Below are 17,984 nucleotides of genomic sequence, written 5' to 3'. Positions count from 1 at the left end.
CCTCGGCTACGGATCATTTGATAAGACACGGATAGCCGAAAATCTGTCTCTTCGATTTCCAACCAGCTCCAACTTTCTCGTGAAAGTTAAGGACATTAATAGAAGAGACGTTTGCGAAATCAGTGACTCGCGAACGCTCGGGAAACTTGGACGAAACTTCGTTTCCCCCTCTTCTTCTCCTTTTTATTCAACTATCGCTCATCGATCAGTTTCGTGTCGTCCTTTTTAATCAAACGATCGATGGCTGATCGTGAAACTAGAAACGTGAGATTAAATATTTTTTATTACAAAAAAAAAAAAAAAAAAAAATGAAAGTATTTAAACGATGGAACATGAAGATAATTAAATTTATAGATAGCTTTTCTACCGATATAAATTCAAGAATAGTGTTCAGGTTCTTCCTTATTTTCATAATAAATCTGTACTTTTATTTACGACAGCGTAATATTTATTTCAATTCCCTGCTATATACTTGCATTTAAAAATTTCATTACAAAGGCAGGTCCAAAAGTTGTAACAAATTCCACGAGCATACGGATGATTCTATCGTGGATGTGCGTGAAACAAGCGATGACCATCGGTGGTGAAACGATGCCAGAGATACGCGGCTTTGCTTGCGTACTTGTATCGGAAGAACGATACGCGTGACAGAAAACAGAGGAGAAGGATGGGACGAGTAATTTACGTTTGCGAACTACAGTCGCCATGCAAATACCGAAAGCGAATGGCTAGACGTATAATTGTATCGAACATAACGTGATTTCGAGTTTCAACATTTTTCTCTTGATTACGAAATTTGGATTTCCATATTCCACACCTCTTTATACGTTTTATTTCAGATCCTTTCGTACACGGTTATTCGCCTCTCTTTTCATGGGATTTCGTTAAATTTCATTTTTCGTTAAACGTTATTATTATTACGGAGAGCGACTCGCGCGTTTCGAATTATTGCGTTCATTGGAATCCGTAATTTCACTTGGCCGTGTTTTCATTTATAAATCCACGATGGCCGACGCAATATTAAAAATATGACGAGCACAGTGTTATCCGTGATCAGGAAGTTTTTCCAGAATTGACTGTAACGACGAGAGCAAAATGAAAGTTTGGTACGAGGATAAACCTAAATATAAGAAGGAATTCGAGGTTCCACTCGATTGGCTGTTAGAGACGCGTACGACTCGGTCCAGATCTCGTTTCATGCGAACGCTGATGAAATACTCTAAGCTGTACTGCAAGTACACGAAGTTGGCTGGATTCAGGTACTTCGTGGATTCGGAAGCAACGTGGTTCGACAGGTAATTTAGACGCAGGTGCACGCACCGATGGATTTCCACGCGAAACGCAACGAATTTCAAATAAACCGTGTTGACGATGAAACAATTTCGACGCTTATACAGATACTGTATACAGCTGTTTCCAAAGGTTGCGGCTACAGTATAGAATGTAGCACTAATGAAAATAAGCAAAAATCTTAACTCTCGTTTAGTATTGTTAAATTGTTTAGCACTTTGACTGCCACGTTGGTCATATATGACCGGCCCCTGTGGTCATTGGTGATCGGAGCGCTTGAACTTCTTGCAATTGTAAAAATTGAATGAAAATTGACAGTTAGGGCATTTTGAATATAACTGATATTTATTTATTTATTTATTATTGCTTAGTCCGTGCCTTTCGGCTTTGGACAAACTTTCGATTTTACATCTCTTATGTCTATTTCTCTTCTTATATGTCTACCTCCCCTCTTTTCCACTTTATTCTATTGCACTCAATATAACTGATAAATAGAAGATACTTTGAAATAAAAAGTGTCCCATTGAACAATTAAACATTTTTATTAGAACATCAACAAAAAAAAAAAATGAGAACAAATCTTGCATCTAACGGTGCACTGTGTTAAAACACCTTAAACATTAATACAATCTGCACAATAGGTGGTCACCTTTTTGGTCCGATTTAACTGTCCAATTTAACCGTTTAACATTTTTTTATAGCACTCTCTGCAAAATTTTCGTGCCAGGTATGCTTGCCCTTCTTTCTTCTGCATTTCGTGTCGCAATCTTTGTCGAACAAGTATATTTGACGGCTCTGGTGAATGGCACTGTGTAAGCTGCATTGCGAGTGTCATTCTAAAATCTGATACCTTGATTTTTGTTTTTGTTGCTTGTTCATAGAGTATCATCGCGTTTGAAATTGATGTATTTAACAATAACTCTAAAGCTAATTTTATATACCACTTGAGGGTTCTTCTGTGGTGTAGAATATGCTATCATTTGATCCGATAAATCTACAGCACATTTTCCTCTGTTGTGATCTACCACTACCATTGGTTTATCACAAACATCATTTTTTTGCGGATCTGTACCATTTCAGCCGAATGTTTCGTCGAAATCATAACAATGTCACGCTTGTCTCTTCATCTTACTATTATATATAGAATGAGCAAATATTGTTTACTAATATCTTCTACATGTTTCAACAGTATATTCTGGACGTTTTGCTTGCGACGAAATAACGAACGCGAATGGTTTGTTGAAATAAACGAAGACTTGTTATAATATGTCGCTATCAACTGTTACCGAGGTACCACGGTGGTCACCCGTGACCATCAATAAGATAAACGGTCCATTGGGGAAGAATGTTGTCTTACATCGTCAATTTAATATTATTTGAATAATAAAAATACTCCCGTGGCGTCCTGAGCGAAACATGTGATTTTGACGTGGCAGTCAAAGTGTTAATTAGTTGTTTCTATCTATTTGTTGTTAGCTATCTATTGTCTCAGATTGTCATTCGGAATACTTTATTGCACTACTTTATTCTATTACTAGATTAATTCGTTCAATCTTAAAATAGACTTCATGTTAACCTAAATTAAACTTTAAACTAAACTACTGCTATCATCGGTGATTCCGTTCTAATAATTCAGGATTGACAAATCTTTAGAGCCATATTTGTTCAAACGTATCTGTTTCATGTAATGAGTACTACATGCCGCATGCTACATTTTTTGAAACAGCCTGTGTACTGCCGCATCGTAACGTTCGACGAAAGCCTATTCCACGATGTAAATATTTAGAATTTACGACGGGGTGGAGAGAAAACTTGTTAACTGAAATTCGCGCGGTTGCACGCGGAAAAATTCATCCGATCGAGTTTTCCGGGACGATATTTTCAGAACGCTATGGTTCCTGGTATACGCGGTCACGGTGCCTGCTATGGTTTGCACGATTTATTACGGGTATCTCGAATTTATGGAGAATCCACTGTTCACTAGCGTTGAAACGGAATACTTTCCCACATACAAATTAAATTTCCCAGGTAAATTAAACATGCTTTTGTACATATAGCTGTGCTATTGTTTAAAAATAGGACCGAGTAATTTTTTTACGAGACGAGCTGGATACTTCAATATCGAAAGATCGTTTATTCCAACTACTTCGAAAATTGCTGCAGTTTCTTCAGAAGTAAAATGAACGTCCAGCTAAAATGCCTGAAAGCTTTCCAAAGTTACTATCTGGCTGAAATTGTTTGGAACCTTTATTCTTACTGCAAGAGCATTTTCTCTTTATTTAACTCTACTAAAGCCCATTGTCGTGTCAATATTTTATTAGTCAGTTTATTCTGTAGTTCTATTTATTCTGTCGATGAATTCTGTTTTTGTTAAACTAATTTCTTTTCCTGAAATCATGCAAATTTTTGTTTGCGTTTGATTTAGTCACATTTTTATGTATCTTTTTTCATTACTTGGTCCTTATTTATAATTTCTCTTATTGTGTGTATACATATATATGTATGTATAATAAGCATGGATTATTATACATACATATGTTATTAAAAAAATCATAAAGCAAGGAATTTTCAATCTCGATTTTTCGAGAACGATTTCATACAAATTGTTTTTTTTTTAAGGCATAGCGATCTGCAGCATCAATCGAATAAGTCGTCGATCGGCGATGGAGTTGGCAAACGAAATGTGAGCACCGTCTAGCATTAAATAAACACAAGTGTCATTGACGAAGGGGCAAAACGCAGCCGCGGAGGAAGTAGAATGCAATCGAGCGCAGGGCGGTTAGGTTCATTGGACACCCCGTAGCACCGAATGGCGCTGCACGAATAATTTCAATTGCGGCCGAAGCTGCGGCTTCGCGTTTAGAATTGCCTTTCGTTCATAAACGAATTCCACCGCTATTTTCCTGCATTCCCGAAAATTCTATTTCGTACAAAGCCGCTGTTACGTATTCGTTCCAAACGAGGAAAATTCACCGAGGAGTTTCAGCATCAGCGTTATGAGGAAACTTATGAGCAAACGTTAGGAGTTTGACTGTATAATAGCCAAAATCAAGTTTCAACTTTCGAATTTGTAACTTTGTTGTAAAACGAAAACAGAGAAAATATTTCTGTAGGATATAACGTTTAAAGTAGCACCAGATGCTTATATAATAGAACTACATATATAAAAATACAGGGATGTACGTACAATATGTAGCATATTGTCGTGCAGAGCAGTTCGTAACATGCCCAGTTCTGCATATTTATTATTCATCATGAAATATTGAGAATGGATATTTGTCAACTGCTTGTTTAAGCATGACCTATAAGCACTGTCAGAGAAATATGATGCAATGTATTTATTATTTTGAACAGTACATTATCAACAGCATATTAATATTCCTTTTTTATATGTAAATTTATATGTAGATTTTAATAAATAGCGAATGGTACAGACTAGATATCCTTATCAAATTCTTTACAAATTTGAAAAAAAATCTCATTCTTTATCCAAACATAAGTTTCAAGGATTAAAAATAATTAGGTTATCGATTTCGGTTATTAAATGTGTCATATAAAATCTTTATTCTAAGTAACTGCTATAAAAATTCCACACTGGTTTTTCTATCGCGCCTAAATTAATTTCTTAAGTCTGTATCGTTCCCTAGATTTGATTTTTGTATCGATTTCGCATTCATTGCGATCTTATGTTCCAATAGAAACAGTCTAGTATCTACTTTTTATTATTTACTTTTATTTTTCAGCTGCTTAGCGATATTGAATTATGCTATATTTAAATTTCAGTTTCAAAAATAATATAATGTTTTACAGAACAATTTAGACAAAGATTTATGCAGGATTTTACAAGGATAATCTGATCGCTATCAATATTTTTATTCATCAGTTTATATATTAATCTGTCGGATTAATTATTTTCATAATTGACAGTACAAAATATGGATGTCATGATTCACTTCTGTCTGAATTAGATTTCAAATTTTTCTCTCTGTAATGTAAACTTATGCTTCGTTCCAATATTTCTAGATCCATAATTTAAATACAAAGGGTACCGGTGATATATTTTTGCAAACACGTAACATTATTCCGTAGTTTTCGGATCATCGCGATAATATCGCGCCGCGCCGGTCTATTTAGAAAGTTGCTCGCGTTGATGGAAGGAAACGTTCATTAAAAGGGAACGCAAAAACGTGTCCCTAATTAGCTTCGAATTTGCAAAAACTGGCCATTAATATTCGGTTAGCGAGAATTATTTTAAATTTACTTTGAAAAAAATTCCCATTAATATGCAACGTATAGCGTCGTATTTCTCCTTCTCTAGAGCACGAGAGAGATGAACGACTAATTAATACTGAAATCGCAACTAACGTTGTTTCACTTAATCATGATTTATAACGACGAGGATAAATATTTAACCCGATCCGTGTAATTCTATCTGATGTAAATTTGCGACTAATTTCCATGGATACTTTGGCCGCTTGTCCGCGTATGTAACGTCGAGCCGTTAATTTTCATGAGATAGAATTTTTAATTTAATTTTTCACCGAAACGTTTCGGAGAACATCGATCGCCGACTGCCTTCTAACGAATACGTTTTATTATATTACATCGTTTACTCATTCACCTCGCGCAATTGACCAACCGTATCCATGGAAATTTGTCTGATCAATTTTAAAAATTACATCTACATCTTGTTTCCCCGTGCTCCATATTTTACAAGAGTTTTACATAAACTTTTTATCAAAACCAGTATTCCTTGTAATTTTGTTCAAAGTTCCATTTAATTAACATTCAGCTTCGCGGCGAATATCTCTGATTTACCCGTCGACGAGATTCTCAACATGATTTCGCAACTGGGCGATCTTTACGACTCGGAGTTCAAGCCGCAAAACCGGCTCTATCGAATCGACCAACTTCTCACTGTGTTTTACAATGGCTATTACAGCATCACCGACATAATGAAACGAGTGAGCTAAAATCAGAGTGTTTGCTATTCACTAGCTTTTTCATCTCAAGTGCCTTTTCTAGAACGAACGTGATTTTGTTAAGATCGGTATTTTTGTTGTTTATCGTTCTGTATTGATAAAACACGCGATAAAAACTATAAACGTATCGCGCCACGAATCTATCGAATAATCTAATATATAAATTCAAATATCTATTCTTTCTAATTTACTTATAATTCTCAGAGAGAATTGATTGTAAACATTCTACCAAATAAAAAAAAAAATCTATTCTTCCAACACGCTGTAATCCACGAACTTATCGAATGATTTAACATTATTCAAATTCCAATATTTCGTGTCATCTATTCTTTCAGCACGTAAACTACTGCATTAGGTAGTTCGAAAAGTTTCTTTCGTTTTATAAGGAAATAATGGATGCGCGATATTTTCCGTTTTATATTATTTTATCGAATTACGTATGATCCATTTTGTTCTATCAAAATAAAGGTCACAATGTTCGACAGATTAGGTTTCATGTTTGTATAAAGATGCATCGTTGTAAAAGACGTGACCGTAAAAGAAAGACACTTTTTGGACAACCTAATATTTTTCGCAATATTCTGTAACAGAGCTTTCATCTTTGATGAAATTTCTGTCTGCCATTAACCAATGTCTACGTGACAAACGTTTCAGTTGACGCCACAATGTTCCTCCATGCTGTCGAAGTGTCGGTTTCATGACGAGGAACGGAACTGTTCAGAGCTGTTCGCGTTCCGCAAGACGCAGGACGGCTTCTGTTGTACCTTCAATTACGCGACTAAAGGGGACGACACGCATTTGTGAGTTTCCAGACCACCTAAATTCTCTTTGCGTCCTGTCAATGAATCATTTATTCGGACAGCGCAGCGTCGCAAACCGCGTGCGAGAAATTTATTTTTCAGTACTCTCGACCGTGTTCATGCACAGATCCGCGTGTAAATTTCTGTTCGTTTCATGTCTCGTATGTGTTTTCACACTAGAACTACCGATAGTTAACGCGAAGCTATTTTTACCAAAACCAGTCAAAATGAAAAGACCAATGTCTTTAAAAAATACGTAATAACAGAATATTTTTATATTTATTTATTTATTACTTTCTTACGGAAGGAATTCCATGTTATGTAGTACATTTTTGGTATTATTAATCCATCTGGAACCATGATCTCTAAACGAGGCTTGACACATTTATAAAATTGTAGAACCAGTCGTTTTGACTGCTGTGGTATTTCTAATGTTAACATCTAGCGATCCAGCGATCGATCTGGAATTTTCCTGATAACTGATATCATCATATTGAATGATACGCAATAAAAATTTTAAAAACGTGTGGCAAGTTGTAGAAAACGAGGAAACTGGTTAATTGAGGTTCGATAAACAGATTGTAGGACCCTTTTACACTCTGACAAGTGCCAGTCGTTTTAAGTAGCCTTGATAGAAAATTATTTTGAGTTTGAATGCATAAAAAACAAAATAAAATTCATTATATTATTCCTTTAGTTATCGTTCCGAAAGTCGTTACATCATTGCGGGAAAAAATATAACATGAAGTAGGAATTTTAAAATAAAATTGTAAAACCACTCAATTTGACTGGTGTGTGGTAGTTCTAGTGTTAACCTTGGTGCAATTTCCTTCCCATTTCTTTCTCGCTGCATGGAAATTATTTCGCGAGTAACAACCGCGTTTCGTGCACGCGATTCACCATTTTTTCGTTGTGTCTTTGTGAATTTTCATCGATCATGTTCGCAGGAACCGCGAGGTCAGTCACCGAGTGAAATCGATGAAGGTGCAAAATTTGACCGAGAACGGCGGGCTGTCGGTATTGCTGGAACCGTTTCTGGACGATTACTTCTACCCTATTTTCCCGAGCGCCGGCTGGAAGGTAATTTTTCATCAGCCGAGTTGAAGCTAGCGCCTGCACGGAACGCTTACGGAATTTTTAATTCTATGGACGTGGCGTTTCTTCCTTGTGTTGCTCGTCTCGTTCAGATATTCTTCGAAACAGGCTGTTTAACATTCAGCTAAAAGCTTCGAATAATATCATCGTCGAGGTATTCGTGCGTGACATTTAATGGATTATTAAAGTCAAATATTATCAAACTAGATCGACGGTGATCATAATGGTCAATTGCTTGTTGATCGGTCTTTTGCGTCAGATCGTACAACGATCTTCCACGAAATTCTGAATTAATATCACGTGCTGGTCGACAATTTTCGACGGATCGAAGACAGGTTTCGTCAGTTCCGAAATAATTTGGCGAAAATTCAACCAGAAATTAGGCAGAAACAAGTCTCGGTCGTGATCACGCCGCCAGAAATGTGGATCGTGGTAGCTTGTGAGGATTATCTCGCGCAACAGCCGAGGTTCGGTGCATTATGCAAATGCAGTTTCCTTTTTCTCTTGCTAGAAACGATTCGCTTACGACGTAAATATACCACGTGAATATTTCACTCGTCGCTGGTCGGTTTGACGCGATTATTTTATAATTATTCATAAACGTTGACATTTTCTACGACGAATGACGGACAGATAGCGGTATTTTTATTTTGTTTTGAAAAGCTAATGGGCAAATTTTACGCTATCAGGTGACGATCTTTAATCCGTACGATTATCCGGACATGACAAGCGGAGGCGTGATCGACTTTCTAGTCTCGCCCAGGGTGCATCGGAGCGTGGAGCTAGAGGCAATCATGTTTTACAGCATAAGAAGTATTATGTCGTATGCTCTGGAGAAACGCGATTGTGTATTCGAGGATGAAATGACTTCCCTTCGGATGTTTTACACTTACAGCGACTGCATCGTTGATTGCAAGACGCAAGATATGTGGAAAATCTGCAAGTGTATACCTTTCTTTTTACCTAATCGAGGTAAGATTCGTAAGTAAATAAACGTGATATTGTGGATAAAAAAAAAGGGTTGTACCTATAAGGCAATTTGAATAAATAAGAAAGAAACTCTCATTACAGAATTAAGTGTTTCTTTTTCGAATAAGAAATAAGAATTTCGTCGATTTTCTATAAGAGCTCGATGTAATTAACCGTGACAATTTTTTCAGAAAATTTCTTTGAAATACAAAGCTTGAATTAGAGTATTGTTCAAATACTTAGTAAGGGAATCTTCGTGTATTGTTTTTTACTGAAACAAACATTAAAATACCCACGCAGTTCTTGTTAAATATCATAATGTTATTAGGTCATTGTCCTAGGTATTTCCATCCCACATAGCTAAATTAGCTCACTTTTAAATTTGTATCTTTTATTATCATTAATCTCTACTATTCATTCATGCAGATTTCTTCAATTCCCGGATTCAATTTCCGCTTGGTAATACAGTGGTTATAAAAAATATTGGCATACTATTTTATTTACAGATGTGATTACAAAAATTTGATATACTCTGAAAGTAAGAAATAAAAATAATATGTCATAAAAAGAAAGAGTTTCATTTGAATATATATATGTATACACAAAATAGGACTATGGATATTAATTTAATGAAACTAGGGTTTCTCTAATTTATTAAACTTACGAGTCGTTACATGCTTATTACTAATTCTTCCCACAAGATTCCGTGAAACTGGCGCGTTCCAGAATTCTAATCCCTTAACCGAGAAAACAAGCAAGGCAAACGCAGGATCGTGCTTTCCCAGCAGCGCCGTTATTTCAGCGCGTAATGTTTTAAAAGCAGAGACAGGCGCGACAAGGTCGACACCGCGAGGCGTGAGAAACGTTGAAAGGGTCCTCCACCATTTCCTATTTTCACTTTCACTCTGCGTCGAAATGAACCGCGACGACGTAGACTGGCTGAGGCCTTTGCAAGACATTAACAGCACCCTGCCCTTTCTCCTGAGATTAGAAGCTACGAGACTCGGCCCATCTGCCGAGCAACCTTTTTTACCGGCGAGCTTCCCAACGACTTAAAGCATTAAAGCGGATCGTACGAAATGGGGTATTAAACGAAACGAAAGAAGATTGCTACAATTCTGTCGTAAATCCGACAATAGTTTCATATCGTTGCTCTCGTTCTTCGAAACGTTTAATGTTGCCATGTTGCTTATTAAAATAATAATACTCTTGGAACGAATGGAGCAAGCTAGAAAGTATTCTAAATGCTTCGCTGCTTCAATTTAATTTCAATTAAAGTCTCGCACCATTTGTTTTCCGACTCGTTAACGAGGTCTTCCCGAGATGGTTCAAAGTTGTTACAATTTCACCAACCAGAATGTGCATTCCCAAAGTTCAGGTAGTTCTAATATCACACCGTGAGAGAACTTTAAGCTTATCTTTGTTTTAAACCATTTCATTAGGTTCCGCGCTACGATATTCACGGCGTTTCTTGAATAATTCAGATCGAATCATTCTAGTATTTTTAATAGTATTATTAATATTCTTCTTATTCTACTTATTTTTCATATTTTTATTATTAGAACGTTTTTTAATATTATTATCTATAATATTTTAATATTATATTATTATTTAATTATTATTATATTTATTTATTATTATTATATTTATATAAATATATTATTATATTTTTGTTCAAAGTAGTTTCGTCAAACAGGGTTGCGTGTAGTTTTGTCTTTTGCAATTTTCATGTCTTTTAATCGTATTTCTTGAATAATTCCACACTACCAATAGCTGTATTTTCCGATTTAGAGTATTCAGCGTCTTTTATTCTAATATTTGCTCCCAAGTGTTTTTGTGAGGATTAGAAATTTTCTCATTTTGTAACACTTAATTATTGGTATTAATAATAATATTAAAAAAGTTAAATGCTCAAAATATTAAAAAGTTCCCTTTGATATTTGTTTTCTGTATTTCCAGAATCTAGAAGGGTCTGCAATTTGGAAGATGTGCCATGCTTGTCGCAACATAAATGTAAGCACCGTCGAAATTCTCGTGACGTCAATCATGTAACAGCGTTGAATTGTCCGGCCGAGTTATCATTGTGCCATGGTCTCTACACGAAATTGATTAATTAATGAACTTTCCATGATTAATTGTAACGCTACGAAATTCATCATTCCCTGTGTATTCTAACGATGATATGTATTTGATTATATTATAAGGATAAAACAAAGTCTACAAGTTGATTGGTATTTAAATTACAGCTACGTGGTTTTCCGTGGTGCCACATGAAAATCTATATAATAGCAATGACAATATGGATAAAACGAATACATTGTACTGCCATAATTGTTATCCTGAATGCAGCCATGTGAAGTATAATGCGAAGATGGCTATGTCTGGTTTGGAGTCTAATCAACACGTTGCCGAAGTTTTGTAAGTAAATATCTATTTAATGGCTCTATCATCTTGTAATAAACGGTATGATCTTAAATTCGAAGAACTGACGTGGAAATCAAGAATCAATCACTGCTGACGATATATTTTAACAACTTTGGTACGATCAAATTGAAGCAAGACGTGATTTATCGTTGGTATGAAATTATGGGTGAGTGAAGTCTATATTAAAATTAAAGTATTTTTATAACAAATAGGAAAAGAGTGATTCTAGATGAGGAAATAACTTGAAAACGTAGAATAAAATTTGTCCTTACTTTAATTTGACGAAGCTTTATTTTAAAAAATGGAGATTAAATATTTTATTGATAAAAGTTAGCGCGTCTCGCTGTGAATTAATAGTTCTACTTGTACTTGTGTTGGTTATATTGTTGTGGAGAACAGAGAATGAATCCATAAATTTTACGCCGATATATAATGATATAATAAATTGTATGCAATAATAGAAACTTAATTTCAGAATGATTTATCATAATGAATTTGTATTTATTATTTATTACAGTTATTGAAATTTAACAATTTCTAAAATAATAAAGTTCATCGTGCATGAATATTTCGTATCACTCGGTGTTTTTAATTGTCCACCATAATAAACACAAACATAAACGTAGATTATTAATTCACAAGTCCCTTATAATTCAAAAAAATTCCTTACCAGGGGAATATTTAAAATTAATTTCCTTGGAAACAAAGCTTCATATGAAAAATTGTATTCTATATTTTCGACTTATTCGCACCTTTTTCCGCTTGTACCTCTATAATTTTTCTTCAATATAATCTTTCTCTATAAATTCTCTAAGTGAAATGAGCTAATATTTTCTTACGATTAATAATATACGTTTCTATTTTGTTTATCTTTTATCGTTTCGAGTATTGTCCAAGCTCGAGCATCGGTCATTTCAAATTCATCAAATCTCCAGCAGATCTGTCCTTTTCCATTTGCATTTAAATTTTTAGCACAAAGTGTTCGGTGCAGAATAAACATTCAAGGGTAAAAAAAAACGAGGTTAAGAGACTTCGATTAGCGACACTAGCATTACTGGAAACTCCCAGGGCAAAGTTCGAGAAACGAAAAAACAAAGATCACAAAATACAGACGATTTCATTGTGTAACGAAAGGTTCGTAGCGCAAGGTTTCTACGGGGGTGTAATCTGTTGGCCAGTGACTCGAAAGAAGGAAATAAAAACAGGGAAACAGCTACGAGTTGATCCATTGTGCTATGTACATACGCTCGTGGTTGCAAGTAATATAATGCACTCGGGATAAAGAACATACATTTTTCGTTAGGAAAATTCACTCGCTTTCTTCCTTTGCGTAACGGGATAGGAGAGGAAACGTTTTTTGTCCCATGATGCATGGTGACATAATATTACGTAGCTGTAACAAGGAAATATAAACACCTTTTCCACAAAGTAACGTGTAACGAAGTAACAAAGTAACGGTATTAAAAGTTTAATGGAAATTCAGTGTTAAACGTATATACACAAAGGGACTGAGAATTTTATTACTCGACTGTAGATATTAACGCATTTACAGAAAGGCAAAAGGTGTAAAACATAAAAACATACGAATCACTCAAAGAATGATATTATGGGTATGAAATAAATCTCTGCTTATTACGTTTCTTCAGTTGTATCAATGAAGATATGAATTTTATTGCAGTAGTATATAGAGAGTTGATTATATTTGTTTACAGCTATATTACAGATTACAAAATACTTAAAATTGAAATAGCTTTGGTAATTAATTATTGGAAATAGGGGCGATCTCACAATCCAAAGCCCGACTTTAGTTTTCAAGTTATAAAGCAATTTCTACTTTATACTATATATATTAGGTAACAATTTATTTTAGAAATTTTTTTTTCTGTAAACGACTTTTCCGTAACTTATGACTTTTCAGTAAGTATATGTATAATGATTTTATTTTATATATTTATTTACAATGATAGAACAGAAAACTATAATTATTTAACTAAAACTACTTTTTAATATATTAATTGAGAATTGTGGATCTTAATGCGAACACTTAGATTACATTTAGAATTGATATCAAAATAGTTTCAGATTTATTGAATATGTGATTTACAAGATCTTCGACGATACACATTTGCACGCGTCTCAGCACTCTCTTTGTCTTACCACCTTCTATACCACACTATCAACGGAACAGTTGCATTCATCTGTTGTACGAGACGCTGTGCATGCACATACTCCACACACTCATACTCATACATGTGTGTCACTACTACGCGGCTAATCTAGTGTAGCACACAAAATGACACATATCTCAATACAACTAATCAACTCCTAACGACTAACGACAACTCATAACTTACAGCTTACATCAACCAACAACAACAACAACAACCTCATTTCCCACCAAAGCGACCTTTTTTAACTGTTTTCGTACTCTCACAACACACGTTTTTACAGTTGTGTACGACCAAATATGGTCACGTTCGACTTTCAAGCGTTATTATACTTATCTATAATAAGTATTAACTTATTATAAATATTTAGCCATGTCACTGCGCCACGCCAGAAAAAATTACTGAAAATTCTCAATGCGAGAATTGATTGTAAATAATAATAAATAGAAAAAAAAAACTTTCAAGCACCCACTTTTCTGAAGGGCCACGGACATGTCGCTGGGCCCAATGTGTTATGGGAATTTCCCATATCTTCTAGCCCGCCAGCACTTTCACTTTCTATTTGCACTGTAATTCGTACTCCTTGCAAGTTCATCGATTTTTACATGATTATGTCACGATACTACATATGTGTTATATATATCAATCGATTCGTTGAATATTATTTGACGCAAACGTTGGCGACCGCCAAAATTAACACAGTATTAAAAATGATTATCTTATTGATCTATATAACAGTGTAGCCGTCTATTCAAGGATGAAGTGTAATCATAACTGAACTTAAATAAATTGTTTGCGAATATCTTGGAAAATAAGGCTGAACGGCGGTTGTGTGTATATGGAAAAGTTGTTCAGGATGTTGATCATTTTTTTTCCTTTCTTATTACACTTCATAGGTCATTGAAATATGACGATAAGATCGCTTCTATTCTCAATAATTACCATGAACCTATGTGGAGCAGTGAATCTCGAACACGTTGACTGCCATATGGTATCTCACTGGGGGTAGCCATCCACATGTTACTTACCAATTAAGTTAGAAAAAATTAGCAAATGTCCAGCTGGACAAATTGTAAAGTATAAATTAAATAATAATAATAAAAAAAAAAAAAAAAACGTTGACTGTCATGACACCCGTATTCGGATGTCAACAAAGTTTCTGGTCAGGCCGCGTAACCGTTATTCGGGTGTCGTTTATTTGACTACTTGCGAAGGATCGTCGTAGGTATTTGAAAAGATATTCCATAATAATAAAACTGTTGAATTGTTATAAAAGTAATACGAAAATGGTTTATTAAAAAAATTATTTAGAATGTAAAACTAGGAAATAAGTTTTCAATTTTTCTTTTCGACATTGTAACGAATTAGGGCAGAGATTTTAAGTTATACCGTTCGTTGCTCGGCCAAGATTCAAAATGATTTTGTAGAAAGTGGAGAGATGAGAAACAAATGCGAAGGAATGGGAACAAAAGAAACGAGAGATCATTCTTGAGACCATCACTTGAGCGGCTCGCATTATTAAAATATCGATGAGAGCACCTAGCAGAGAACGTTTGGTACTGCTGTACGCGCGGCCTGACGGAAATTTTTTTGAAAACACGCGTGGCAGTCAACGTGCTAATGTTTTTTTTTATTTAATTCTTTACATTTACATTTTGTCCAATTTGGACATTTGGTAGAATTTTTTAACTGTTTGATTATCATGTGGTTGGCTATCCCCAGCGGAATACCATCTTCGTGTTTGTTAGGTTGTGTCGTCCTTTGTGAGGTCTGCTGGGTGTTTCCTTTTCAGTCTTCTTTCTATGTTTGAGGTGTTGATCGTTTCCACAGTTAGCCGATTTGGGTATGTTCCTATTCTTTCTTTATATTTTTCTGCGTATCTTTTTCTGCTTTGACCGTTACGCGCTAATGTGACAAAAATAACTGTACTGGATTGCATGAGTGCACTGTTCACATGTATGTTGACATATAGTGATTGGTTGTTTCACCCATTGAGTGAAAAAATGTTTGTGCGTTTCATAAATTGCACTTCAACAAAATATATCGAAGGATTGAGAATTTTGTCACTAAATTATTTACAGTTCTGCATTTATAGAAATCCTAAAAGTGTAAAAATACATAAAAATGTGCAAAAAAATATTCATTGATAGATGAAACAAATCTCTCAGGCTCTGTTTCTTTATTTGCTTTATAAAAATATAAATTTGCATATGCCTTGATACTTTATTTATTACATGATGTAATGAGGATGATAATAATGCAAATATACTTCAGAACCTCTACCTCCTTCTGAAAATATTCTTCCTTTTTTTCTGTCCTCTCTTCTTAATGTATCCTAATTCGGTTCTAGGTGGTCGAGGAAGTAATTTAACCGTTCGATCGACGTTTTGCAGGTGAAGCTAGCGGTATTTGCGGCATCTTCGTCGGTTTCAGCCTGATCGTGGTCGTCGAGTTCGCTTATTTCGTCGGGCTGTTCGTACTCGAGCTTTTAAAGGGACCAACTCCGACCGATGGAAAATGGGCCGAGAGCGAACAAACGCCAATACAGTCAATTTATTGGGGCGAGTTGTATTCGTACGCGAGAACGACAAAGAATCAACGTGATTGAGCTCGTCGTAAATATTAGCACGTTTCACGATTTCAACGTTCGTTTGAATAATGTAGTTCAATTTCATCTTATTTTTGCACCTCTGCTTCTTAAATTTCGATAAAATCACAAGATATCTTATAATAGAAATCTCAAAATCAGCTTCGTTAAAATTGATTGTATCTTCACTTTTGTAAACTTTGTTTTTTTTTGTGTATTTTGCTAGTTTTCATTATATTTACTTCTTGTAGTATTACAGTTATTGTGGTATATAGTACAGCAGTATATTATTGTAGTATCTTGTAATGAATCTTTGTGGTGTTGTTCCTGACCCCATTGTTATCGTTCTGAAATCGTAGTGTTCTTTGTAAATTGCTAGAACTTCCCCTTTCGGTGTCTTAACCCTGTTTTGTCATCGTTGAAATTCCTCCTCCTCCTGCCACGCCGCTCCTTTTACTCTTGAAATTCTTTTTAGCGTTTGCCTTCCACTGCAAATTTTATTGGAGTAATTCTTCATTCCTTAGACAACTGGATTCCGTCACTACACGAGTTCTCCTTTTCGGCTGATAGCATTGTTTCTCCGAATGTACAGTCTTATACTAAGTCTCAATTCCATCACGATAGAGCGGTGTACTTTGGGAAGATATCGTCGGAGCGAGAGATTATTTTCTATTATTGATAAAAGACAGGCATTGGCCACAGAAATAGTTAAAACGAAAAGCAGTAGTCTCATAAATACTTTATAATAATCAGACAATTGTTAAAAAATAATTTCTACGAAAATGAATAATTATTAGTGGGCATCATTCATTAACCAACAACGTGGCGTGTAATAGAGAGTAGAATCCACAATTTATTTGTACAGATTAATAACGGTACAATTTTGGGGATTTAAATGATTTTTGATGAAAAATATTGATAAAAAAAGATATTGTTTCTCCCCTTCATTATGTATTTTTTCGCATTTCATTCATTTTAATTTCTTTGGTATTAGCTTTGTACTTTAGCTTTGCATTAATTTAACAATTTCTTAGTACCATATCTAAAAATCACCAAAAATGGAATACTATCTGCTGAAGTAATTACTTCAAGAAAAACTCTACATCTTTATTTTTGTATATCTGTGGCTTGGAGACCGCTGTTACGCAGAAAATAGAATTTAGTGAAACAAAAATATTCTAAATAAGAAGAGGTCCATATTATTGTGCCCCTGAATATAAATTATGTTTTGGGTTACAAGGTCTAGAAACAAAGGAGCTAATAAATAGATTTCTATTAATGTTTCTTGTAGCCTTTAGCTAGAGCTACAAGATTAACTTTTTTGGTAATATCAATAAATATATGAACGTGTTCCCTATCGATTCTATTGTATTGTAACACGCTAAAAGTGAGGATCTGGATCAGCATAAACTTATACATTATACTTATACTTATACCTTTATTTATTTCAAGATATTTTTCTATTACAAATTCATCCACTCGTTCTTCTATCAGTCAACCTCAACACTATCGAAAACAGAAAATATTCTATAAGCTACTTCATATATCCACCTTCAACCTCGGGAAGAATTAAAATAAAGACATATATTTCCTGGAGGAATTAGCGATTCTTCTGGTTTCTTGCTCCCGGGACTTAGCAAAGGGCAATCTAGCACTCTACAAGGGAATA

General features: G+C 34.8%; 1 protein-coding gene across 1 annotated transcript; it reads left to right on the top strand.

The window, feature by feature from the left end:
- Positions 1-1,095: 1,095 nt before the first annotated feature.
- LOC126869541 (sodium channel protein Nach-like) lies at positions 1,096-16,336 on the top strand. Its single transcript, XM_050626193.1, has 11 exons — positions 1,096-1,295; positions 3,176-3,318; positions 3,910-3,973; positions 6,083-6,254; positions 6,927-7,072; positions 8,020-8,152; positions 8,857-9,139; positions 11,383-11,554; positions 11,620-11,726; positions 13,917-14,015; positions 16,122-16,336. Exons 1-11 carry the CDS (start codon positions 1,096-1,098, stop codon positions 16,334-16,336), a joined length of 1,734 nt encoding a protein of 577 aa, XP_050482150.1.
- The last annotated feature ends 1,648 nt before the right edge of the window (positions 16,337-17,984 follow it).

Source organism: Bombus huntii, chromosome 9, assembly GCF_024542735.1.
Source record: "Bombus huntii isolate Logan2020A chromosome 9, iyBomHunt1.1, whole genome shotgun sequence".
Lineage (NCBI taxonomy): Eukaryota > Metazoa > Arthropoda > Insecta > Hymenoptera > Apidae > Bombus > Bombus huntii.
The sequence above is the reverse complement of the archived record's forward strand: the minus strand, read 5'-3'. Positions and strand labels throughout refer to the sequence as shown.

Excerpts from the sequence above, each read along its gene's own strand:
- LOC126869541 (XM_050626193.1), top strand. The coding sequence starts at position 1,096 with ATGAAAGTTTGGTACGAGGATAAACCTAAATATAAGAAGGAATTCGAG. Across the intron at positions 1,296-3,175 it reads GAAGCAACGTGGTTCGACAG|AACGCTATGGTTCCTGGTAT; the intron begins GTAATTTAGACG and ends CGATATTTTCAG. Across the intron at positions 7,073-8,019 it reads AAAGGGGACGACACGCATTT|GAACCGCGAGGTCAGTCACC; the intron begins GTGAGTTTCCAG and ends TCATGTTCGCAG.